Source organism: Amphiura filiformis, chromosome 7, assembly GCF_039555335.1.
Source record: "Amphiura filiformis chromosome 7, Afil_fr2py, whole genome shotgun sequence".
NCBI classification, from domain to species: domain Eukaryota; kingdom Metazoa; phylum Echinodermata; class Ophiuroidea; order Amphilepidida; family Amphiuridae; genus Amphiura; species Amphiura filiformis.
Window position 1 is genome coordinate 47,129,101 of NC_092634.1, and position 25,087 is coordinate 47,154,187.

Genomic DNA, 25,087 nt, shown 5'->3' on the forward strand with positions numbered 1-25,087 from the left:
GATCACTCAGAAATAGCAGAGTTTTATTTTTCATCAATATTATCATTTAGAAATTTCTTTTAAAATTGGTTACTAATCTTATAATAAAACTAATCTTACTTTACCTATTAACAAGAAATATGACCCTACATATGAACATATTTGTAAAAATATTTAAAAACACTGTTTTTAAACTTTTAAAATTTGTGTCAATTTTCACAACTCCATGTATTTGATATCTGTGAAACTTTTGAAGAGAATTTTATAAATGCCGAAAGGTGTTTATGACAAAACCACATGGGTACAGTGTGTTTTGTATGAAGGCTTTGTGTATGGGGTCAAATGTGAGCATAATTGGCTTGTTAAAACATCATTGTGGATTTGATTTCTTGATGTTGATGGAATCAAAAAAATCCAAGGTGTCTAACTAATTTAACACTTTGTGAGGTACCCATAGCTACATGGAATCTACAGAAGAACTAGGTACCAGCTTTTCAATGTATAAATGCATATCTCTTAAATTCATATTAAAATAAAAAGGAAATAAACAACCAACCAACAAACTAACAAACTTTTTCCCCTGTTTTTACTTTGCTTTTTAATTATATTTCCCTTTTATATGCTTTGTTTATAAGCTGCTTGAACATCTGACATATCCAAAATAAAAATATGATTCATATTGTTAAAATTTAGGCATCCATCATCCATGGCAAACTTTTTCCCTGTTTTTTTAAATTATATTTCCCTATAATGCTTTGTTTATAAGCTGCTTGAACATCTGACACATCCGAAATAAAAATATGATTCATATTTCTAAAATTTAGGCATCCATCATCCATGGCAAACAAAACAAAAAGTGAAACCATCTCAGCAGCTGACACAGTGATGCTACCAATGACATCATTATCATCTTCCTCTTCCTCCATCCTCTTCCACTTCCTCTTAATTAACAACAACAAACAATCACCTGATTATATGAAAGACAATGCTGGTTTAATTGAATCTAAATATATTAACAATTAACCGACATTCAATCCCGACACAAAACCAGGTGCATAGATGGGTTTCATTTACAACAACCAGCTTTGTTTTCTTCCAAAACGAGATAGGGTCCTATGTGTACTGTTTCGCAGTTTTTTAGATTGAGTCATAGGCTATCGATTTCAGATGGCGTAATTAGATTTAATAATTTTGCGTGGTGCGGTTATATGCATGCGCACTGCTGGGTTTGGGCAATTTGTGTTGAATCTTTGTATCATTAGTAGTGATAATGAGGTGTTTGTTGACGTGATTTACTTGATAGAATAATGCAATTTGACGAGTGTTGAAAATCGTATTAATTACCTGCTTTAACGAGAGATAATTTACGACTTAAAAGAAATGAAGATCTGAAATCGTGATAAAATATTGTAGCAAGTCAAGAACTTTTGACCATTTCTAATTATCTGTCCCATTCTTGACCATCAGTTAGCGAATTCCTGACCACCACAAATTCTTGACCATTTAATATATTCAGATGTAGACCAGTTCTTTCTTTTTCATACAAGTTGACCATATTTGGGGATAAGGAGATACAAATTAGATTTACAAGCAAATATGATCAATATCCAACACAAAATTAAGATTAGTGTAGGAAGTACACATGATTTATTCAGATTTAAATTAATACCACTAGTTCCTTACTGAGTTCCTTACATGTTTCATTAAGAATCATGTTTTTAACATTTTAAATTGAATTGAATTGAAAATGTTCAAAAGTTTAATTTTAGTACAGAAATTAACCTTAAATTTCAGTATAGAAATACAATGTCAGTAAAGAAATAAAATCATAACATTTCCTTTTCCTTTTTAAGATTTTGATGCAACCACCACTTTGAAATTAAATGACATTTCCTGAAAATCAAGATGCTGCATTTAGCATAAACATACCACACTACCACTGACCCATATGAGTTGGAAACAATTACATAACAAACATATGCAGACAAATACTTTGTTACTGTTCTCCCAACAAATTTGACACCTTTGTCAAAACCTTTAATCAAGTATAAAGGTTAAAATGTCATTCATTGTTTCTTCAGTTTATCTTCAACACAAAATTAAATGAATCAAAAAGTTCACAAAAAGTTTAAATATTTAAACTTGTTCCTATTGACTTAACATGCTAAAGTTGAATTTTTAATAATCTGAAGTAACCTGAACATGATCCCAGTTTACATTATCCTAATCAGAAACAATGAAAGATAATAAATTAGCACCAGGTTTTAAATAAAAATTCTAGAGCAAAAATCTAAAAATAACAAACAAAACCCAATTTGAATTTATAGATTTATTTATTAAACCAAAATCAAATTAACCCCCATCTTTATTTACCTCAAAACCCTGTTTTGTTGTTCAATCAATTGTTAGATAGATAGATGGATAGATAAATGGTTTATTAATGTGCACTTGCAGTAAAAACTGAATTGCCACATATTTACAAAATATACTAAAAATATTATCACATTATTCATTAAAAATTGTTCATATAATATTTCAAAAAGAAAAAATATAATATTTACAAAAGAAAATGTAATGTGATGTAATGATTGGCTAAAAAAAGTGACCATTTTGGTACAAAATCAACTTTTTTATTTATTATTTCACATGCTTCAATATGAAAATTGGGCGCTGAGGAAAAGTTAATGATGCAGAAAATTTACTTTCTTCCATATCTCAAAATAAATTTGACTGACATCCAACTCATTTTTCGATCACATTTTCCTATGTCTTCATCAGCTTTCGGTTCCGGGAGACAATTTATAACAATTATTTCTAAAGTGACCTTGCACACGCATCCAGTGTGAAGTCAATCATCCCCCACACTTTTCACAGGGTGCATTTCTAAATAAAACACATGAAAGTTTCACTTGTTGCAAGTCACTAAAGGTGAGACACAAAGATGAGCACAGATGGAGGAGCAGATGGCGACATGCCCAAAATAAGCCCACTCTCAGTAGTGCTACCCTAGTCCTACAGGTAGCACTTAATTTTCCATACCCTAAATCTGAACACCCTATACTACAAGAGTACACCAAACTTGTCATCATACACCAAAGCCAAAAGATGGCCGGTAGACACATAGGCTAAGGAACCGGGGGCTTGGGAGGGGCTCACCCATGATAATTTTGGTGCAGGGGCTGGAATACCTTTCAGCCCCCCTCCCAATAATCCTAGGTGAAGTTAAAAAATTGTGATAAAATAGAGGGAAAATGGGTGTTTGTGACTCCCCTTGAGCACCCCCAGGGTGGCTCACCAAAATGTTTTTAATTTTCAGCCCCCTCCACCATGTTGAAAATCTTCCTAAGCCAATGAGACGGTATTTGCTTCCCCCTCCCATGCCTTCTGAAAGCGACCATTTATCCAATTTGGGATTACACAGTTTACTTTTAATGCTCTCTACAAGTTGTGACATTTGTGTTCAGATAGATAATCTTGTGCAGATTGGAGGGGAAGATGTCTGCAAAAATGCTCTTCACACCTTTTCCCGCACCTTTTTGGCTATGGGCTTGGCCTAAACAGTCATACAAATCAAGAAATGGGATTATAAGAGGAATTAGTATTAAAGTATTGTTGTTCACATCTACTTTCTTTCACAGATAAAGCTTTCTGGTGCAGCAAACTTCTCATGTCCTAAAAAGAGTCTCTTTCTAGCAACCAATTTTCTGAATTCAAACCCCATGCAGGATTGACACAAGTGAAAATAAAACTGTATGGCATGTGACTGAAGTTTTGTTAGGTCTTTCAAGTCGGACTACACTCTCTGACTCATTAAACAAATAACGTAGGACCTATACGAGCCCCTACAGCCTCACTACCAAATACAAATTAGCCGCTGTGATCATGATGATGGGGGCGACTTAGGGATGACATTCCTAAAGATGTTTGGTGTCATCTGGTAGCATCAAAGTCACGGACATTATCAATTGGTTACTAGGAAAAGTCTCTTCTACAAACGCTGACATTGAGTTGCGATGATTATATTGTGTAATGTATTGGTAATAGTAATAGGAGATGGGTCGTAACAGATATGGGGTCGTAAAGTGGATAATAAGTTCAGTCTCCAAGGTTCAGTGGGATAGTCTATAGAGGAAGTAATTTATGGAATTGAGATAAAAACTGAATGAAAGAAAATACCAGAAATAGATCCTTTTAGTTTTTCAAGGAGTATCTTGGGGATCATATTACAATAAGCAGCAGGGGTAAAGGTTCAATTTATTCAGGTTGGAATTTGATAATTACTTGAAATAATGGTCAACTTTAATAAGCGAAACATCTTTATTTTTACATTATGACGCAGGTATTAGTATATTTCAATAATGGTGACAAAGGACCTTGGATATTTGAAAGAAAATCAAAACCAAAAAGTTAAATATTTGGAAGAAATACATTGATTTACAAAAAAAAAATTGCTGTTGATCAATAAGTTGGCCTTCAGCCGCTTCCCAAAACAAAGATCCATGTTTTTGTTTAGGATCAGGAAATAGTCAACCAATATGTACTCCTACTGTGTAATCCCAGACTTTATTGTCCCTGCTACATCAATTGAATAATTTGAAACGATATATATGACAATAGCTCACCTGTAATGCAATTGTCATGACTGACAATTGAACTAACACGATGTAACAACACCGAAAAAGCCATTTGAACTTGGTTTGACATCTGTCGGAGACGACTGATATCCTGGTGTACACAAATACTATTGTTTGATGGTTGGCTACAAATTTGCTTGAATTTTGACTAATTCATTTTTTTCTTAATTAAACAACACTTTAATCACATGGCATGCGAATTAATTGTAAGGGGAAAATATGAAAGCATGAATTGGGTAAAAACGTTTCAAAATGTGTTGATATCAATACAAGTTACATACATTTTGGCAATACAAAGGCCTGAATTCAAGTTTAAACCTGCCAATGTTCATGACTGTAAATCATATTTCATAATCATAAATGATCAATAGGTCAAGTCATAATTACACACATAATTTGTGCATTTGTTATGAATCAATGATTTCATTGTTCAATATATGACCTTAATTTTCAACACAATTTGACAATTTACATAAAAGAATAACCACAAAAGAGCAAAATTTATTACTGATATCAAAAAATATCAAAAGGGTAATTTTACACAATGAACCGATCAAAGCACAATTGAATATAAACCACAGCTTGAGGTACATTGCTGTACAATGGCCATACTCGTGCAGACTATTTCTCATTATTCAAAATATTAATTGTTATGGTTTTTCTTTTGAAACTTTTTCTAAGAATTATGCAGCTGTCACTTGCAAGACGCACCTATTGACCCCCGGGAATGGTGCGTCATTGTCCCCATGTGCGTCGTACATTTGTGTACCATGACGCACCCTCAGTCATTGAAAGTGACTCACCATTTAACAGCATTGACGCACATATGAATTGAAATTGTGACGCACCTTTTCATGAAATGACACACCCAATGACGCACATAAATTTAGTTCTTGTACACAGGAACGAATTGCTTTTTGAGCAACAATTTATATTTCTATCGCCCCTGTCACCCCATTCTAAAATGGAATAGGCCATATTTCATTCATAAGCGATCTCAGAAATGATGTACATTTACACAAAGGATGCATGGATGCATTCACTTCCGCATACGGGCACCATTTTCTTCTCCGATCAATTCATCGAAAATGTTTCCGAAACTCAAAATGAGAGTATACTTAATTCATCATTATAAATTACAAAAAAATAGTAAAGGTATTGCAGAATATAAAAACCAATGTTGATAAATATTTACACAAATATTTAAGTAAGATTTGGGTCTCAAAAATCATAACTTTGCGACCCATAGCGGAATTGTTTTGAGCGAGGATAGAAATCATCTGTCGATCTATCAGGGTCTGCGATCTATCAGCTTTTTAGCCCTATCCAATATGCAGCAGCTATAGAAAAAGCCATTTGAAATATGCATGTGAGTGAAAAGCTGCCTGTGATAGCTTTTACCGTGGGCCAACATGGATGCTCCGTGTAAACAAAACCATCAAGACACAGAAAATGCGTGTAGTAGATCAGCCGTAGAATTATTATTTTAGCACATTATGAACATATAAATCATAATATAGCTTCTCAAAAGGTCATGTGTCATGACAAATCTTTGCCGTATTAAGAGAAAAGATTTTTTGAGAAATCATAATGGAACTTGGTCAAGTTTGGAGATAGCCTATGTGTACTGTGTAGACCGTGTAACCATGTTATTTTTTCTGACGCACCTTCCGACGCACTCATGGCACATTGACTGACCATACCGCACATATTGGTCAAATTGTGACGCACCTTTTGCTTCCATGACGGTACTATGCGTCATCAAAATGGCGGTACATGACGCACCCATGACGCACCTTTCCCGGGGGTCAATAGGTGCGTCTTACAAATGACAGCTGCATTATATCTTAGCTAGCCAAACTTCTAGGTTGAGATTACAAACCACAACCATTTATGATACACAATTACTCAACTGTACCTTATACTAGTAAACATTTTGGTAATTGAATACCATAATAAACAATTAGCATAATAATTTAGTGGTGTAATTTGCATAAATTTAACAAAGGTGTTTTTATTTCTCTTGCATTTGATCATCTTCTGCTCTTCCCTAGAAAAATCATTATAATACCAAATCTACACACCATGGAATTCACCATCACATCCAAGCTCACATTGGGCGCCCCATTCCTTTTTTAAAGGAATTTTTAGTTGCTAACATTCAGATGGGCAAGAGATCAAGGTCCTAGTTTTAAAATTGACATTTTTATGATTTGTTCCTTCTAGGCTAATTGGTGCGAATCTCCTTTTCCATGATTTGCCCAAATAGAATTAACCTGTCCACTCAAATTGGGCGCCACTACAAAAATTATATTCAATAACATACATAAGCTATAAACTTAAGCTATCACAGTTGAATGGAAGTTACTGAACTATATACCATTGTACACAAGTATATTTTGGCAGGGGGGGGGACTACGCACATAATATTTAGGTTTGCAGTGCAGTTTCCTATTTTCCACTCAAAGACCCCATTTTAAACCAAAATTGTAACCAAAAGACCACTTTATTGGCTCCATGTTTTCTCAATCCCCCCTGAAAGACCCACAATTTTGAGCATTTCCCTGAATGCTGAAAGACTTCTATGTTTTACCCCTCCTGAAAGACCCCCCCCCCCCCATTGAAAGTGCAGCTACACAATATGTGACCATCCACCACAACTGAGCCCGGATGTCTCCAGTGCCACTAATGAGATATGCTCCATTGAACTTAACAATAAACAATAGGAAATAAAGGATTTATTGACTGTTTTATTGATTTTTCACTACTTAAATGTCAAGTACTATAGACATCATTTTAAAGCTAATTTCAAGCAGAATATTTTGGTTAAATATCTCAAAAATGATGCTTGGCGACCTCAGGGCTCAGTTGTGCTGGATGATCACATATGAGTGCCTTCCCCATCAGTGTCTGTCAAGCAAACCCATTACCAATACCAGATACCATCCTCCATGTAAGCTCTATCATTATCACTACTTTACAGGGCAATAGACTTCCTTTGTCCTTAATCAAAACAAAAACACAGGAATCATACAAGACAAATTCCTTCACACATCACAGGTGCTTAGTCAAATATACAAAGCTTAGGGACGCACCATTAGATACCAAGGGGGGGGCTGGGTAGTTTTTTGAAAAAAAAAATTTTGTCGCACCATCTGAGCAAAAAAAAAAAATTTGCTCCACCTCAGACTAAAAAAAAAAAAAAAAATTTGCTCCACATTGGACCAGAAAAAAAAAGATTTGATGTCAAGGGTGAAAAAAAATTTGTCACAGTTAGTGAAGAAAAATTAACCTCATATAGCTTTTATATTGCAAAATTTTTCGCTTTTTGCGAATTTGCTCCTTTTTTCACCAAGAATATTTATTTTAGCTCCGAACTGGTACGTATTTTGTGCGCATTTGATTGTGAAAAGTTATTAATATGTGAGCCGTTTTTTTTATTGAAACACTTGATTCGCTCTACTTCACAGATTTTCACCAAATTCCACCCCAATGTCAAAATTATTATAGAAATCTGTGCCTGCGGGAATACATGACTGATTGAGAGCATAGGCGTAGATCCGGGGGCCAATATTTGCTAGGGGTGGTCCATACAATCATCACCAATGTTGGCGCATGTATGTGGGTTTCTGACAAAATTAATTTGAAAAACCCCAATTTTTCTTGGCGCTTCACAGCGCATTTATTGTACATTTATACCATATTTCACCAGTTTAGCTTCAATATGCCAAAATTTTTCGCGCCAAAAGACGTTCATTATACTTCAAGAAAGTTTTTACACATAAAAATATTGATGATGTTTTTGTGGCTTTCGAAATTTAGGTGCTACAAAGCGTAAAAATGATCAAAAATATGGACAAAATTTGACAACTCGACAAACAAATTGTTGAAAATTATAGGACTTTACGATTGCAAAAAAAAAAAATTTGTCTCTCCGAGGTGTTGAAAAAAAAAAAATTGCTTCATCCAGGGGCTAAAAAAAAAAAATTTGCTTCACCAAGGTACTAAAAAAAAAAAATTTGTCACGACCCCAACTACCCAGCCCCCCCCCTTGATATCTAATGGTGCGTCCCTTACTGTATGTGTGATCATTACGTCAAACATGTAGGACTTTCCTTTTCAGCATTTTTCATTTTGTGTCAGGAAATAAGATATTCCCCAAACAAACTGCTTGTTTGCAAAAAGTGGACTCCCCCTGGAAAATTTAGAACACCTTTGATTGCAAATGCATAAATTAAACCTCTTGCACTGACCATGGAAGTACTTCCATGCACTGACAGAGGCATTGAGTCTCCTTGTCACCAACTTGGACTTGGCCATCACTCCGATTGATTCTATGGACTTTTAGCTTGTAAATGTAACAGTGCCCTCAAGTGATGGTACAAGTCCAGTGACTGCCCCTGTTATAAGTGTCCATATCCCAGGGCCAATGTGGAAGGTCAGTGACTGCCCCTTTCCAGTGACCTGTTTCAGTGACCCACTGAGGTCAATTTCACTGGCCTGTTGAGAACACGACCTCAGAGAGGGTATGTCATAGCACAGATATTGTGGTCATAGTTTACAACTTTACTGAGACTCATCTGAACTTTGAACATGAGTGCAACAGACTGGAACTTGACTTACTAACACAAGGTGGAATTGATACTTATTTGTAGAATAGTCCCAGAGAATAATTCACTCGGGGCTCCTATCATTTAACAACAATACGCAGACTAAAATGTTTTCTTTGTTTGATTCCATTTCACATTAGGGAATGTTACCACGGGGTTGATATCATGAGAAGTCGTAAGAGAGTAAAAATATGTGATGTTAACATTCACAAATCCCATTCTCAAATTATATGAACAGTCAATGATAAATGACAATCAAATAGTCTCTTTGCCGATGGGGGAGTTTATTCAGGTTTCTTCCTCTTTCCTTTCTCTCCTCAAAAACCATTTTTTCTTAAGGGGGTACTACACCCCTGGCTAAGTTTGTGCCTATTTTTGCATTTTTCTCAAAAATTATAGCACAATGGTGACAAGTAAGATATGTATATAGGGCAAGGACTACAACTACTGCACTGAAAATTCAGCAACTCAAGGCAAGTAGTTATTGATTTATTGATCAAATACTGTTTTCCCTCATTTTTGACTGTAACTCCACAACTGTTTTCTGTGCTGAAATAAAATTTTCAGTGCAGAAGTTGTAGTTTTTGCTCCTATAATATACATATCTTACTTGTCACCAATGCACTATGAGTTTTGAGAAAAATGCAAAAATAGGCACAAAATTGGACAGGGGTGTAGTACCCCCTTAAAACTTTGAAATTGCCTGACATTTATGCCTTGCCAAGTATCAGCAGGAACCATGAACTTGAGAGTTATAAGCATGATTTCATGCCAAGGTGAGGTTGAACAGTAGCTCAATCTTTAACCTTGAACCAATAATTGCAGGGCATTATAGATATGTATCTAAGGTTTGGCAGCTGATATTCAGATGTATCTCTAATACCATTGGTTTCTATGGGACATTTATGCATTCCAACTTGTGTGGCACATACCAAAAAGTGATATGATTTGTGTTATATTTCAATATTAAACCTCGCCGATTGGGGCAGCAAATGTACCTGGTGGCGGCCATGTTTGAACTCTGACCGCTGTAACATTTTTGAAGTCATGGGTCTTTTGGTGAAATGAAAGCATATGTACTCAAGATAGTTGAATGAAACCAACACATTCCATACTCAGTTGGGTTCAATGCCAAACTATATAAATACCATCATAATAATTTCATACCTTTTATATCCAAGTGTTCAATCGTGGTCTCAGGGACCATTCACAAACACTTGTAAGGGGGGGGGCTGATGCAAAAAGAAAAATTCATATATTTTTATCAGGGTCCCACCTTTCGGGCCTAAAATTATTTTCAGAGCACCCCTTTTTGGCCATGAAAAAATGGCCACAAGTGTTAGTGAACGGTCCCCTACTGCCATGGTTCAATGAATCTTTGTTATGAGGGATGGTGGATAGCATGCAGTTACATCTCAAGAATCTTGTGATTGTTTTTAACTTTTGGATACTTTACACAACATCATGACAAGCTGAATTCACATGCAATACTTGTTTGTTAAGTGTTGAGTTGGCATTTGAAAGATAAATGTTACAGCTATTTTTATCATACTTATATTTCATTTAAAAAATAAAGAACATTCATGGACGAGAAAATTGACACTCCAAACCACCTACACGTTTACACTACACTCTACTGAACACACACTAATATTACTACTTGTGTCTATACAAACAATATCATATTGATACAATAATAACAAAGTAATGATAATAATTTTTTGTTCTATCATTATGTCTCATCACTCGAGTGTTTACTTCTATACACACCATCACACCCCCAGACAGAGTTTGTCTGATTTCACACATTCAGTGTTTTTATTTCCATGTTTTTGATGCAACACACACACACCTACTTTCCTAAATCGGGAGATGATCCTGAAGCTGCGCTTTTTCACATGAAAACCCTTGTGTTTTATCAAAATAATCTACACCCCCCCCCCACCAAAATCAGTCCAGTAGGAAACAAACTTAAAAATCATTGCGATCATCAGATCATGAAGTTGTTCCGGTGGTGGTAGGAGGAATATTAAGTTTCCATTGCAACAAAAAAGAGTTTACAGGTACATTCAAACTTCGAACCATTCATATGTTATGCATTATGTATTGGGTAAATTTGATACCAAACCTTCACCAGTGGTGTGTTCAATGTGCTTCAATAATAAAGTTTTTCATTTTGAGGAGACATTTTCAGAGATACTTGAAACTACATCATAGTTGGTAAACATGTCTGGGATTTATCTGTTCCAAAAGTATCAAAATTGGGCCTCCTCAACTAAAAACAAACTTGCAATTATTCTGCAAATGCCAGCATATCACGCCAAAGTCTTGCAAATTGTAAATACTTAAGGGGACAAGTTAGCTGGGCGGTAAGATTGTATAGATGTAACATGCAACTTGATGCAAGAAAGAGTCAATCGACTCCATATTGTCATATTGTAAAATGTCCTTCGCAGACATGGAAATTTGGTTGAAATTGAAAGAATTCCTAGGACAAATTCTGATGTCTCATTTAGTGATTTCTCAACAATTTGTGTGCAGGTCCATTCTTCCAAATTCAACAGCCCATCTCTATATCTACTATACCACTGGTCACAATGAGACTGGCAACATATTACAAACTAAATACTTGGTTTTATGAGAGGTCACTGCTATTGGAGAAACTGCACTTCATTTATTGCTCTCCTTGGTCTCTTCGTCATTTAGATAACTTCCAACACCAACCTTCCTAGTTTAATTCTTTCAATCAAAATTTCACTTCTCTGCTAATGATGACAAGTGAAAATCGAGGTAATACTGCAATATCAATATGGAACTACACCTTTATCTTGACAATTCATTTGCTCGCCCTATTCCTTTTAAAGGAATTTTTATTTTAAGATACAGACACACCCATTTATTTACAAAAAACATACATTTTTTTTAGAATGGCAACTCTTTTGTGCCAAATCCTATTTTTTTTACTGTGCCAAATCATGAATTCATCAATACAGCCACTGAGTAAACTCTAGTCTTAGTCTTTTAGAGAACATGTTGCTCATATTGGTCTTAGATATTAAGGTACCAGTCTTAATCTCAGTCCTGATCTAATGGTCACAGATAAGCTGGTCTTGGTTTGGGTGGTCTACACTACAACAAATACAGTGGCGGCGCCAGGATTTTTTTCCGGGGGCATTAAGGGGGCAAAGTGAATTTCAGGGGGGGCAAAATCAACCAATTTTATGCAAAATTACCGCAAATAAGTGAAATTTTCGTAATTTTGGGTTTTTACTGGGAGGGCAACAGAGGGGGAGAGTTCTGACTGGGGGCATTTGCCCCCTCATGCCCCCCCATGGCACCACCACTGAACAAATATCCCAACAAGAAACTGTGTCACTACTTACCCTATGGTTATGAGCCCACATCCGCACCTGATCCCTATCCTCCAAAGCCACTTTATTTGATGAATCCTGATATAAGGTATTTATAGGTGTCTCGATCTCAGCCAACCACGCAAGGAAATCATTGAGCTGACTATCATAGTCCTGCATCCCTCTTAGAGCTTCCTCAATCTCGTTAAGCCTCACATTCGATCTGGGATAAGTGCAAAATAAAAACGATTTAAAAGTAGGTAAAAAGAAGATTGAAATCCTTCAGCATCCTGTATCCATATGAATGAAATCCTTCAGCATCCTGCATCCATATGAATAAGTCATTTTTCAATAATACACATTCTGTTTACTCTCAGTTACACTTCTTAAAGATGTGACAACCATAGTATTTTAATGTTAAGCATTGATCCTCTACCAATTCTAACCATTGCTTGCTATCCGTGGTACATGAGAGAACCATCAGCATGGGAGGTCACATCTCATGTCCATATTTGGAGTGAGGTTGATCTTGTTTCTCATATGATATACTCATGTTTCTCTCACCACATATAAAACCATTCATCCTGACTCAAGTATAGTTAAATGATGTACTGCTAAAGCTTGAATCCAGAAGTGAAGATACAGATACATGAACCACAATTGCCTCATCCCAATGGCATAGTTCAATAACCTCAATTAAACAATCATAGTGCAAAATTTGACCTTGTGTTGCAGAGTATGAGTTTTTGTACTCAAAATTTTTAAAGTTCATTCAATGAATGTACAAATGTATTGAGGTTATAGAACTGTGCTGTGATAGATGAGCATGTTGTTGATCCTAGTGATACTCATGATGGGATATGTGAGATGCTAATTGCGCAACAGGTTATAAATGAAAAGCTGCCTTTTGTCACAAATGACTTTTGATCCAAGTTTCCAATATATCGTCACTTGGGTCAGGGGTTCTTGTGTTCGTCCTTCAGCAACTGTCTCTTGAAGAAACGTTTGTATACTATCAATTAAGCAAAACATTACATTTGACAACTATCTTCATAGTGGGTCAACACCCTGGCTACTCAAAACCAAAAGGGAGCTTTAGGACATATTGACTGATAGTGCATTGCAACCAAGAAGCCAGCTTTCAATCCTGCAACCTTTTAAAATTTAAAATCCATTTTAAAACATCCTCACCTTCAAGTACCCAATTCAAACCATCTTACACACAACCACTGCTTTCCTTTGAGTTGGGTATGAGAATAATTCCCAGATGCCAAGATGGCAAATCTACCTGCATACTTCTGAATACAGACCACTGAACTGTGCAATCTGGTATGTGTGCATACATATCTTAAGGCTTTTGTAAAAATGTTTAGCTTGAGTCTTAGTCAGAGATCCAAACATTCAAAAGGTTTCTTCTTCTTGTTTGTTGTTACAAAGCTAGGTTTGTTTGGGCTCCCATATTGACATAATGCACATACACACAGAGCTTAGCATTACTGGTGCATTCAAGAACAATTGTAGTCTTTTTGTATAGGGCAGGTATTCAAAACAGATCATGTTTGGTTTGGCATAATATGTAAATCTTTTAATGCACTGCTTTTAATACTGTTATGTTTGACTGTACATAAACTATGAAAATCCTATGATCTTACCAAAATGTTGATGCTTGAGGTAAGAACTGCTGCACAGATACTAAGCATGAAAGCACTTTGCATGTGATTTTTACTGTGTGCATGACTCAGGTGTAAGAGTACTTCAGATTGCAAAACTGATAACAACAGGAGGGGGCACACCATAGACATACCAATTGATATTGACGGATTGACGGGGTTACTAGGCGCGGAGATATAACGCGTACATTCTGACGCGCTCGTTTGCGTGGTTACTGCGCTGTTATCGCCGCGTTAAATGCAACATGTTCCGTGAGACGCGAACATGTCTGCTTGTTTGCGATCGGTATGCGTCCTTGTCAAATTCGTTGCTAAGCAGTGTCGGCTTCACTCACGCGAGTCAAAGTCATAGGTCTAGGTTCTCGTTTGTCTGGGGGTCACACATCGTGCCTGGATAAGGATTGAGGGCACTAGTCTTTTTTAATTGAATTTATTTTTATTTTCCACTTGAGACAGGAGGAGGTCATGTCCCCTTGTGCTGCTATGACACTTCACACTCAGGCTAATATGACCAATGTCTGATAATATGACATGCCCCCACCCACCCCCCCCCCCAAAAGAAAAAAAACACCACACAATATGAAAATATATGCCATTAAAAACATACACACAATATTGAAATGTGTGCAATATGCATATCAGGGCAGAATTTCAAAATAATACTAAAATAAAAATATCTCATTCGTGTTATGTTTCAAAAACAAATATGCAAATATTGTTTTAAAAATTAGAATAAAAAAAATTGAGTCTGCATTTTCTTTTAGGATAGATCAGGTTATGTCTAATTCTATGCACATATCACATGAAGAAAAAACAAAAAATTCCAATACACCAGCACATCTTCACTGACAACTTCTATTAGTATATTGATCTTAGTGTGCAACACTTAACTCTAGAGCTTCATGCGATGATGCGGGTGTCAACTGCAGACAACATGTTTCCCAAAAAATTTAAAAATTCAAAAATTTCAGAAATGTAAATTTTCATGACCATATTTGGAATCAGCACGAAAAATGCATTAAAACGAGTACAAACAAGCTTAGCATTGGTTCAGTAGTTCTTAAGATAGCTCTTGATATTTTGAGAAAATATTTCAAGACTTGGAACTTTTTCTGTTGAATCGCATGGCTAGCACGCAGAGCATGAATCAAGAAATCTACCTACCTTTCACAGATTTGTGCCCATCGCTCGCCGACTCTCTGCAGAATCTGCCTGATCCGACCAGTGTCATCAGTGCTGAAGTCTGAGATTAGCCTCTCACCTGACTCGTTAACGGCTTCGATGCAAGGTTTCCATTGCTCAACTTCCTCCAAGAAGGCCTGTAAGTGTCAGGTAATGTGTGAATGGAAATAGGAGTATGCGTTGAAACTAATTATGACTGAAATTCACATTGGTAATTGTATACCATACCTCAAATTAGGGAAATCATTCTTGATAAAAAAATACCCAATTCATTGTTTTGCATGATTATTTTCCAAGCTTTATAAAAATTGTTTTGTCGTATTAAATTATCTATAATATTGTATTTCCATCGATGCAGAATAAATGTTGCATTGATTTGCAGTGTAACAAAAAACATCTACAAAAAGTGTTAAAACAGTGTCAACTTTGCATGAACTATTATCTGAGAGAGAAATAAAATAACAGAAACTCAAGTTACAGTTAATAACTATTCATCAACTGTTATATTAAACCAAGACTAGACAAGAAACATAAATTACTTAAATTTAATTTATATAGTTCAATCCTGGCACACTGTGAAATCATCTTCTTCAGCATATATATGGACAAGATCCAATTATTTGACACTTCGGGTATAACTTTACATAACTCATTCTCATCTTCAATGGCATAGTTCAATAACCTCCATTCACTAATTTTAGCTCAAAATTTGACCTACCATTGTGATGTGTGAGTTTTGGTAACCAAAACATTCAAAGGTGACTGTATAAATGTATTTGGGAAAATGAACTGTGTACTGAAAGATGAGCATCTTTCAGATGTTAATGACTTAGAAGTGATCACCTTTTGACAGAAACCAATTACATGGAGAAGCCCATTGGATAAGTTGGATTTCACAATCAGGATGATTTTTTTTAAATTTGAACCATGAAAATGAAATAAAATAGTCTTTATACAGAATTGATTGTCATTCAGAAAACTGTTTAAACCCATGGGCATTACCGGCCAAATTATTGGCTTCTATGAACTATTTTGATTGGTTAGAAAGACAGGGACATTATTATATTGAGTCAATCAGAGATGTGGTAAGAATAGTCAGTAGCAATAGTTCATTTTACAAATCATATACTTGATACCAATCAATGACAATCCAATATGGCAAATTTCCTATAGCATTACAAAAAGACCCTTCTCCTTTTTTGTTCTTTGGTTTCACTATATACAATCTCAGTGCCAAACTAAATTGTAACTGAAAGTGCAATACAGGGTCTTGAACAATATAATGTGCCGAATATAGATCATCAATCGAAACCAAAATGTCGATAAAGATCATCAATCGAAACCAAAATTTGATTTATTGAAATGGTCCAGACAAAACAATAATAGCTTGAAAACATAAATTACTGTTCCTGTATTGACATAAAAGTATAAACAAGATGGTCCCATCTGTTGGTTACAGTCCATAACTGAATCAATTTGATAATTGGTCAAATTAACATGTAAATTAACTATTTTAGCCTACAGGTGGACAAAATCAGTTTTTAAACTAGTATATTTTGACTGGACGGAAATGTCAGCTATAGGCTACACTATAAAGGTTGTAATTTGTGCACAATTTATTTTTTGCGGTGTAAGTATAGTTCACTTTCCCTTCTTTTCATTTCTGTAATTTCATGTTTGTACATAGACTAACACAATAAAGAAACAATTTCAAACACGCTTAATACTTATAGAAGAACACAGGATATCAGGATTTTTTCCCACTCTCTGAATCACTGAATGAAAATGTTCAAATGTTCTTCAATTTAAGTATATTATCCAACTCATCAACATTTGTTTTTGCACCCCAAATCAAGATCCCCCTTCATTGTCCACTGCTGAAAATGATGTTCTACATACTAAGTGTACATCTATATCATCAGGATGCACTTGTTGGCTGCTACATGTAGGTTTGTACACATAATAGCTAGGGACAAATACCAGACTCATCTCAAGTGGAGGTCACTTCAAATCATCCCAAGTCACATGGTTTAGGAATACAGAGAACATTCCTAAACCATGTGACTTGGGGATGATTTGAAGTTACTTCCACAAGATATAAGTCTGGTGTAAAAAGAGACACATGTAGCAACCAACAAATGCATTCTTCTGATATGGATGTACCCATATGCACTAGGATCTCACTCATGCTCACCAGGACACAGTTCTTTAACCCCTATAGGCTTCTACATGCATAGAATGACCTTTGAGTGTGTTGGGTACAAAAACTCATACCCCACAACTTCAGGTCAACTTTTGAGCTATGATCAATGAATGGGGGTTATTGAACTTTGGCACTGAGAATGGGATCATTATTGCTCATACCTTTTGTGATTCCAGCTGCCCCTGTAGCACCTCCACCTTGTCCCCTACTTTGGAGTATGTATCCAGCGTCTGCTCCATCTTGCCAAGCCAATTACATAGCTCATCAGTGAGCTCATGGAACTGCTGTGAATCTGTTAGCATGGTTTCTAGTTGCACAGATCTCTGCTCAGCTCTTCTAGATACATGGTCCCATAACTCTAGTAATTTATGCACTGGAATGAAGGAATTTCAAGAATATGATACAAATGTTAGAGTATTGGTATTAACTTTTGATGATTTGATATAAGATTTCAAAATAGCATGATAAATCAGGACAAGATCATTAAAGTCATTTTTTTCCTCTTTTTTACAAAACACAAGGTGACCAATAGCCCATTAGGAATGACTATGTCAAGCACATATATAGGCAACAGGGCACTATATTACTAATCCTTATGGGTTTCAGTGGTTCACAGCAACTTAGGAGAGTGCAAGAACATCTAAATCCCAAAAGATGTAATCAGTTTCATTTCTGCAGGAAAATAACAAAAGAGGGTGATGATAGTAGGTTGTTGCGACCCTTCAAATGATCCAACAGACATGATGCGAAAGAAGACCTCATTAGTATTCTTGTGTTGCAAAATGTATCTCACAATAAGGTTTCCTTTCTAGGAAACCTCAGTGAAATTTCTACCATAAAGATTTGCCGTTAATTCAGTTGATGTCAGCAATGCTTCTAGGTTGACTTCTAGTTCAACTGGTACAAGCATTATATTAGGCAATGCTAGCCCATTCTGATCAATATATTGGCTTAATGGCTTGGTATAATACAAATGTAAGGGTGTTTTCGTGTGGAGAGAGTTAAAAACTGAAATTATCATTTGATTTTGGGCTTCTGCTGACAAATACTGAAGGTACTCTATGTATTTCTCCATGCATGACAAACCAACATGGCAGGTTGACCATAACGGGCAATAGCACAGGGCAATTCTGAGTCGGGACTAATTCGATATAATCTCTTTTGTTTTTCTGAATAGGGCCTAATCCGGCCTATAGCCACTATATTTCACATGCCTCATCCCTTCAATACATACCTTTATCATGTAAGAACTGTCTATTGCCTTCACTCTGTGATTCCGCCTGTAAACTCTTGGCCCTGCTAACCAACTCATCCAACTGAGGGTGCTTCACCTCTAGATCTGCTAGTAGATCCTGCAATCAAAAGTAACACAAAATGAGAATGGTCATGACTTTTGAGGTCAAAGGTTAAAGGTCATAGGTCAGGCAACATCCAGGCACAGGCACATTCATCTATCATACTGGACTATACAAGAGCGGCTCAAAAGAATCATACCCAAATAATATACTAATATATACACAGTTTGTGAATGCATAAGAAACTTGAGGAAGAAAATGTCTAAATATTATCAAAACAGATACAAAACAGACAGGAAGTCACAATAAAAGAAAGGAATTTGCTTTGAGGCCGGGTGTAGCATTATAGACATTTGATTGAGAAGGAGCTCTAAGAAAAATTGCAGGACTGACAGGTTTTGGGGGCTTTATTAGATGTTTTAAGGATGCACACAGGATCACTGAAGCGTTACATGGCCAAAATTGAGTTTTCATCACTAATGTCATCTTCAAACCGTATTTTATCTTGTCATTAATAGATTTTAAAGAAATCTTAAAATTTTAACCATAAGAAAAGCTATTTTAAAGACCCTTTTTCATTAAAAATTAGTCAAAATGCAAAAGCAAATAAATCATTGTTTTCCGCAATAGATCGCGTTCTCAGTAGCGTGTACTGCGGCATAGCTAGCAAAGACACGCACACATGGTAAACTGGATGGGCGAGGTGATTGCTGATTGAGGCGCTGAGTCGCCAATCGCGATCACTACACCGTATTTTATCGTATTGATCTCTTCCAAGGTAGGTAAAGCTTGCACCATTGCATTGCGAAACTGCGGGCCGACAGACCACCACCGTCCCCGTCGAATCAGTAGGCCTACTCGATAAATTTCGCCAAAAAAAGTGCTGGTATAGTGGTATAAATTATAGTCTTATTTTTATATGAACATAATAGTGAATTTTTTGTTTGTTTTTGTTTTGTTTTTCAAGTTTCATTCTGAACTTGAAAAGATGAAATTTATCTGTAAAAAGTAGTTACCTGTAAGAAGCCCTGTAATGATGGCGCAATCTGGTAGATACGATAGAAAAGCGTAGGCCCTAAATATTTTGCTAGTAGGCTAGACTTAGCCCGTATAGTACATCATTAGGCCATCGAGATGAAAAATTGATTTTTTTTTATCTAGATGATTAGGCTTATTATTTTATGTTTAAAAATTTGTTTTATTTCATTCATTCATTTCATTGTTATTATTTGATTTACCAAGTTGGTGTAGTTGGACAAGAATATAGGCCTATTATATTTTATGCAGTCCCAGCCTTGGTTCGGGGGCCTCTGTAGTCGTTCAGTCTCGTCTTAATTTTGAAGACCATAAAAAATAGGCAAGCAGTTACTACCGGTAGGCCTATTATTAGATACCTAAGGCCCTGAATAATGTTTCAAAGTGTTATTAAAACACGGATTTAAGCACGTTCTCTACTCCTGATTGACCATTAACGCAATGTCAAAAACGTTGACATTTCAATACATCATATCGACCATCTCATGATCTAGGCATAGGCCTACACTCAATGTCAAAAATGTCGATATTTGAAATCGGCATAGCGAACGCAGCGTTTATGAAAGCATTTTCATGAATGTTTTAATGCTAAATAATAATTTCAAACGAGAAATATAATCGAAAACGCAAATTCGTGCTTTTTTTCATAACCCATTTTAACTACATTTCCATTAGTATAGGCCTATCAGGTCTACCATATTCCATGATTGAGATAAAAGCTTTTGGTTTTACAACACTTTTTGCGAATGTTTTGGCCGAATGCCTTTTTATTTGCAATGTTTGTCTGGCTTTCAACTTTCACGTTTATAATGTTTTCTGCATACTTTACAAGGTAAACTGCTTTAAAGCATTTTTCGTGAATGTTTTCATGCAGTGTTTTAAAACGCTCTTTATGATGCCTATAGATATAATACGGTAGACCTACTGCATAAACCACAATCTAATTTAAAGCCATAAGTGTTCCGTTTTCTACTTTTGAAATTCGGTTTTGTTAGGCTATGTCAATTTCCGTATTTTTTCAGTTTTCTTGTGAGCTCTCCGTGTTTTGCCCGTTTAACATATATATATAGGCCTACTTTTTTCCGTTTTTAAAAGAAGTTTATTCAAGACATATTACAACTTTTACCCCACTTTTTACACGTTTATTTGATTGAAAACAACAACAGACACACTTTGTATTTTATTCACTTTTTATGCGGTACAAAATATTTTCCAACTTTATTGTGGCTTTAGCTTATAATAGGCCTATGACTTTTATGTTTGATATTCCGTAAAAAGTAAAAAAGTAAAAATAAAATATGATAACAACAAACAATTGCAATAACAAAAACGGAATATTGAGTAATGCGACACATCAGAATCTTTTAAAATTTTACTTGGGATTCCTGTAGTGTAGGCCTGTCTATAACGGGCGATAAAATGCCTATCTTTGGCGCGGACGGGCCGCTGTGGTGCCACTCAAGCACCAACTAAAAAGAAAAAGCAACGAGAAGAAACAACATCAAGTTTGCGGTTCAGAAAAGGACAATGAACATAAAAATTCAAAATTTGTCAACACAAAAAAAAAAAAAGAAAAAAAAAAAAGAAAATCACCAAAAAAGATAAATTAAAAACATTGCATTTTTAAAGCAAAATTATGAAAATTATGACAAAACAGAAATCGCAATTATCATGATCATGTCTCAATTTATTCTTCATTTCATAAAACTTCCTGATTATCTGCTAAAATAATTGCTTGTCAGTTATTCTATGCTACTTTTAATGTTTTGATGTCTGCAAATTTTAATACAGAGCTGCAGAGCATGATCTTTTTATACTGAACAGGACAAAATTGTGCTATGGTTTCGATTCGGCGGCAACACGACCATGTACTGTGCAACTTATTCGCGTAACCTGTCTGTCTATCCATGCGCGCCTGTCGCTCCTCAAACGCCATGACGCTTCGACATCGCGCCTTGTGACCTTGCCGGACGCTCTGCTGCACCATGGAAACAAGACTAAAGTAAATAAAATGGCGACTCCATGTGGATAAACATCTGCCGAATGTGCACGGACAATTTTGTCATATTGTAAATTTTACCTTCTAAATCACCAAAAAAATGCCAATCTGCTGCAGTTGGACGCCCCTTCTCATGTTCTAACTTGACCAAACATCACAAGTCACCGGATTATATATTTATGGAATAATCTTCAAAAATGGACCTAAAATCCGCTGTATTTTTCTAAATCGCGATTTTCGGCAAGTTCACTTTTGACCACTTTTAACCATTTTTGGACTGCCATAGAGTCTAAATGAAGCATCACTGAGGTAAGTTTTTAAGTCAAACGATTAGATATGGCCAAAATCTAGATAGTGGTTTTTCATTTTTTTAAATTAGGGCCTAGAACTTTTTTTATCACCCTTGATTCAAAAATTTGAACACGGGTCACACGTTTTTACTGATTTTTTGCCTATATTTTAAAAACTAAGCAAAATTTGAAAAAATAAAAAACACTTTCTAGATCTATTTGTCTAAATTAATAAAATTCATGTTTTACAGTTTTTGATTTTCAAATAATTTTTTTATGGCGGACCAAAATTTTTGGTCAAAAAAGCCGATTTTTGGCATTTTCTCGAAAATTGTTCTTTTTGACCCAAAACTGACATTTTAAATGGATTTATGAGCTCATTTCCTTTCAAAAAATGTATACTTTTATATACTTTACATATATAGTTTTCGAGTTATGAGGTGAATAATAATGGATAATTAGTGATCCTGTGTGCCTCCTTAAGATTGTCGCAACTGCTTTGGATAAGACCGATAAAAACTTCTGTATGTCTATATTAGTGAATATTAAAATATTGAGGCCATATCTGAGTGGTGTAAAGAAATAATGTAGGGAGAATTGATTCCATGTTGTAAATGCATAATGTTATTGGAAATCAGCCATATTGGATTGTAATTCATTGGGGCCAAAATAGTGTACCTCCTTCATATTTTTAGGCTAAAATTAAACAAACAAAAAATTTGCACTTTATCAACAAGCATGCTTATGCACTTAAAATTAATGTCTGCCACATGCATGGCAACACAATCTTTTGAGATTAACCCCATGAGAACTACCTGCCGATTGGTCAAAAAGAAGTTTTCATTATCAATTGGACCAATCAGCAACATTGTTAGAATAATTTCATCACACAAAAAATTGGGGTGAATTATTTGCAAAGCTCCATTCTGATTGGTGATTAAAGTGAAGATATCATGTAATTGACCAATCAGAGGCCATGTTAGATCGGTAGGTAGTGCTCAGGGGGTTAACACATAGGTATTTCTAGTTGGAGGTCTTAATAGATGGGCATATCTGACTTCTGTTTCAACCAGTTTTTGAAATATCTGTGCATATCACTGTCTACAACAAAAATTACAAGTCAAAAATGCATTGATAATATTAACAGTAATTGAAATATACAAAAATCAGTAATCTATGCATAGGCTATTATAGCACTCAAGGAACAAATCTATAGAAGTAAAAGTCAATAGTGTAGCTACATAATACTAAGAATCAGTGTGCGAAATAATTGGTAGTCCGGAAGTCTACATAGTGCAGGGGCGGATTTAAGGGAGGGTGCCCCCGGTGCGCGCGATCCCCCATAATTTTTGCAGAGCGGCACCTAACTTTGTGTGGGCGCTGAGGTGCGGTGCGCATGGCGGTGGCTCGGCACCTACAAAAGCATATGGTGCCCCCCCATTGAAAATTCCTGGATCCGCCCCTGTAGTGATGTGATGATATAGTGCATTTACATCTACATCAATGTGCAGCATAGACCATCTATGGCTATGGGCATAAACAATCAAATCAATAAATCATAGACTACCAAATTTCTTACTAGACTACTGAAAAATCCAAAGCAGTAATCTGGATGGACTACCATTTTCTATTTTCTATTTTTTCATTTTATTTTTATCTACAGATATAAGTCTCAATTATCACTCACAACTTGTCACAATAATTGTCATACCCAGCGAGAAAAAACTAAGTTCCTCAACTAAAATTTCAAAAAGTGAAAATGTTGATTACATCCTGAAAATCTTAGCAGACTATTTCTTGTATATACACTATGGACCACAAAGGCCTCATCCCAATGGCATACTCCAATAACCTCAATTAAACAATCATAGTGCAAAATTTGACCTCAAGTTGCGGAGTATAAGTTTTTGTACCCAAATTTTCAAAGGTCATTCAATTACTGTACAAATGTATAGGAGTTAAAGAACTGTGCCCCTGATAGATGAGCATGTTATGGATCTTTGTGATAGGGTGTCTGCATGACTATCAATTTCTTCCCATACTTCGCACACTGCTTAGAGTGAACATAAAACTAACTGAAAATTGCCTCCTTTTGGCAAAACTTGCTTATATATTAAGTGGCTGAAACTTAAAACAATGCAGGTTTTAAATAGTGCAACTTGGAAGAGAGAAATGAAATGAAAGGTTCATTATCAATAAATAAATAAAAGAAGTGAAGGAAGGAAGGATTGAGATGGTCAGTGGCTGAAATAAAATATGGCATGGGTTAGAAATAAAATTAAACCAACAAAGCAACTGAAAATAATGGTTCTATTGTGCAATAGGCTCTTCCCGTTAATAAACATACACCTCCTATGGAAGACATGGGCTTAATCACCCAAACAGGAGGTGTAGATTTCAAATGAAGTCACCCATTTAGGTAATTCACACTCCCTGTGTGGAAGATTAAGATCATGTTTTCAGGGGGTGTATGGATTTCAACTGAAATAGCACATTAAATATAACACCTACAAAATATATATCAGCATTTCTGTAATTTCAGTCAATATCATATGCAAATTCTATCTAATACTTATTTAAACTTAGATCACCATATAACACCTATGTTATACATATATCTTAATTTTTGCAATTAAACCAGTCCATTTCACAATAATATATTTTCTACAATTAGTAACTGCTACCATTCTGTCAATGCTATTCGTCCCATCTATAGTGTAATTTTGTGCAATTAATGTTGCTACTGTATTGTGCAAAATTTGACTACAGAATGTGGTATCTAACTGTCAAATCCACTTTTTACTAAATCGCAATTCACTTATTAACTTCTTGAAATGCAC

At 35.5% G+C, this 25,087-nt stretch overlaps 1 protein-coding gene across 1 annotated transcript in view; it reads right to left on the bottom strand.

Annotated features, from left to right (window-relative positions):
- Positions 1 to 25,087, bottom strand: part of LOC140157257 (dystrophin-like) — a 392,916-nt gene that overhangs the window by 107,383 nt on the left and 260,446 nt on the right. The window contains 4 exon segments of the mRNA XM_072180385.1: positions 12,607 to 12,796; positions 15,408 to 15,562; positions 17,790 to 18,001; positions 18,863 to 18,980. Coding sequence (XP_072036486.1) covers positions 12,607 to 12,796; positions 15,408 to 15,562; positions 17,790 to 18,001; positions 18,863 to 18,980 — 675 coding nt within the window.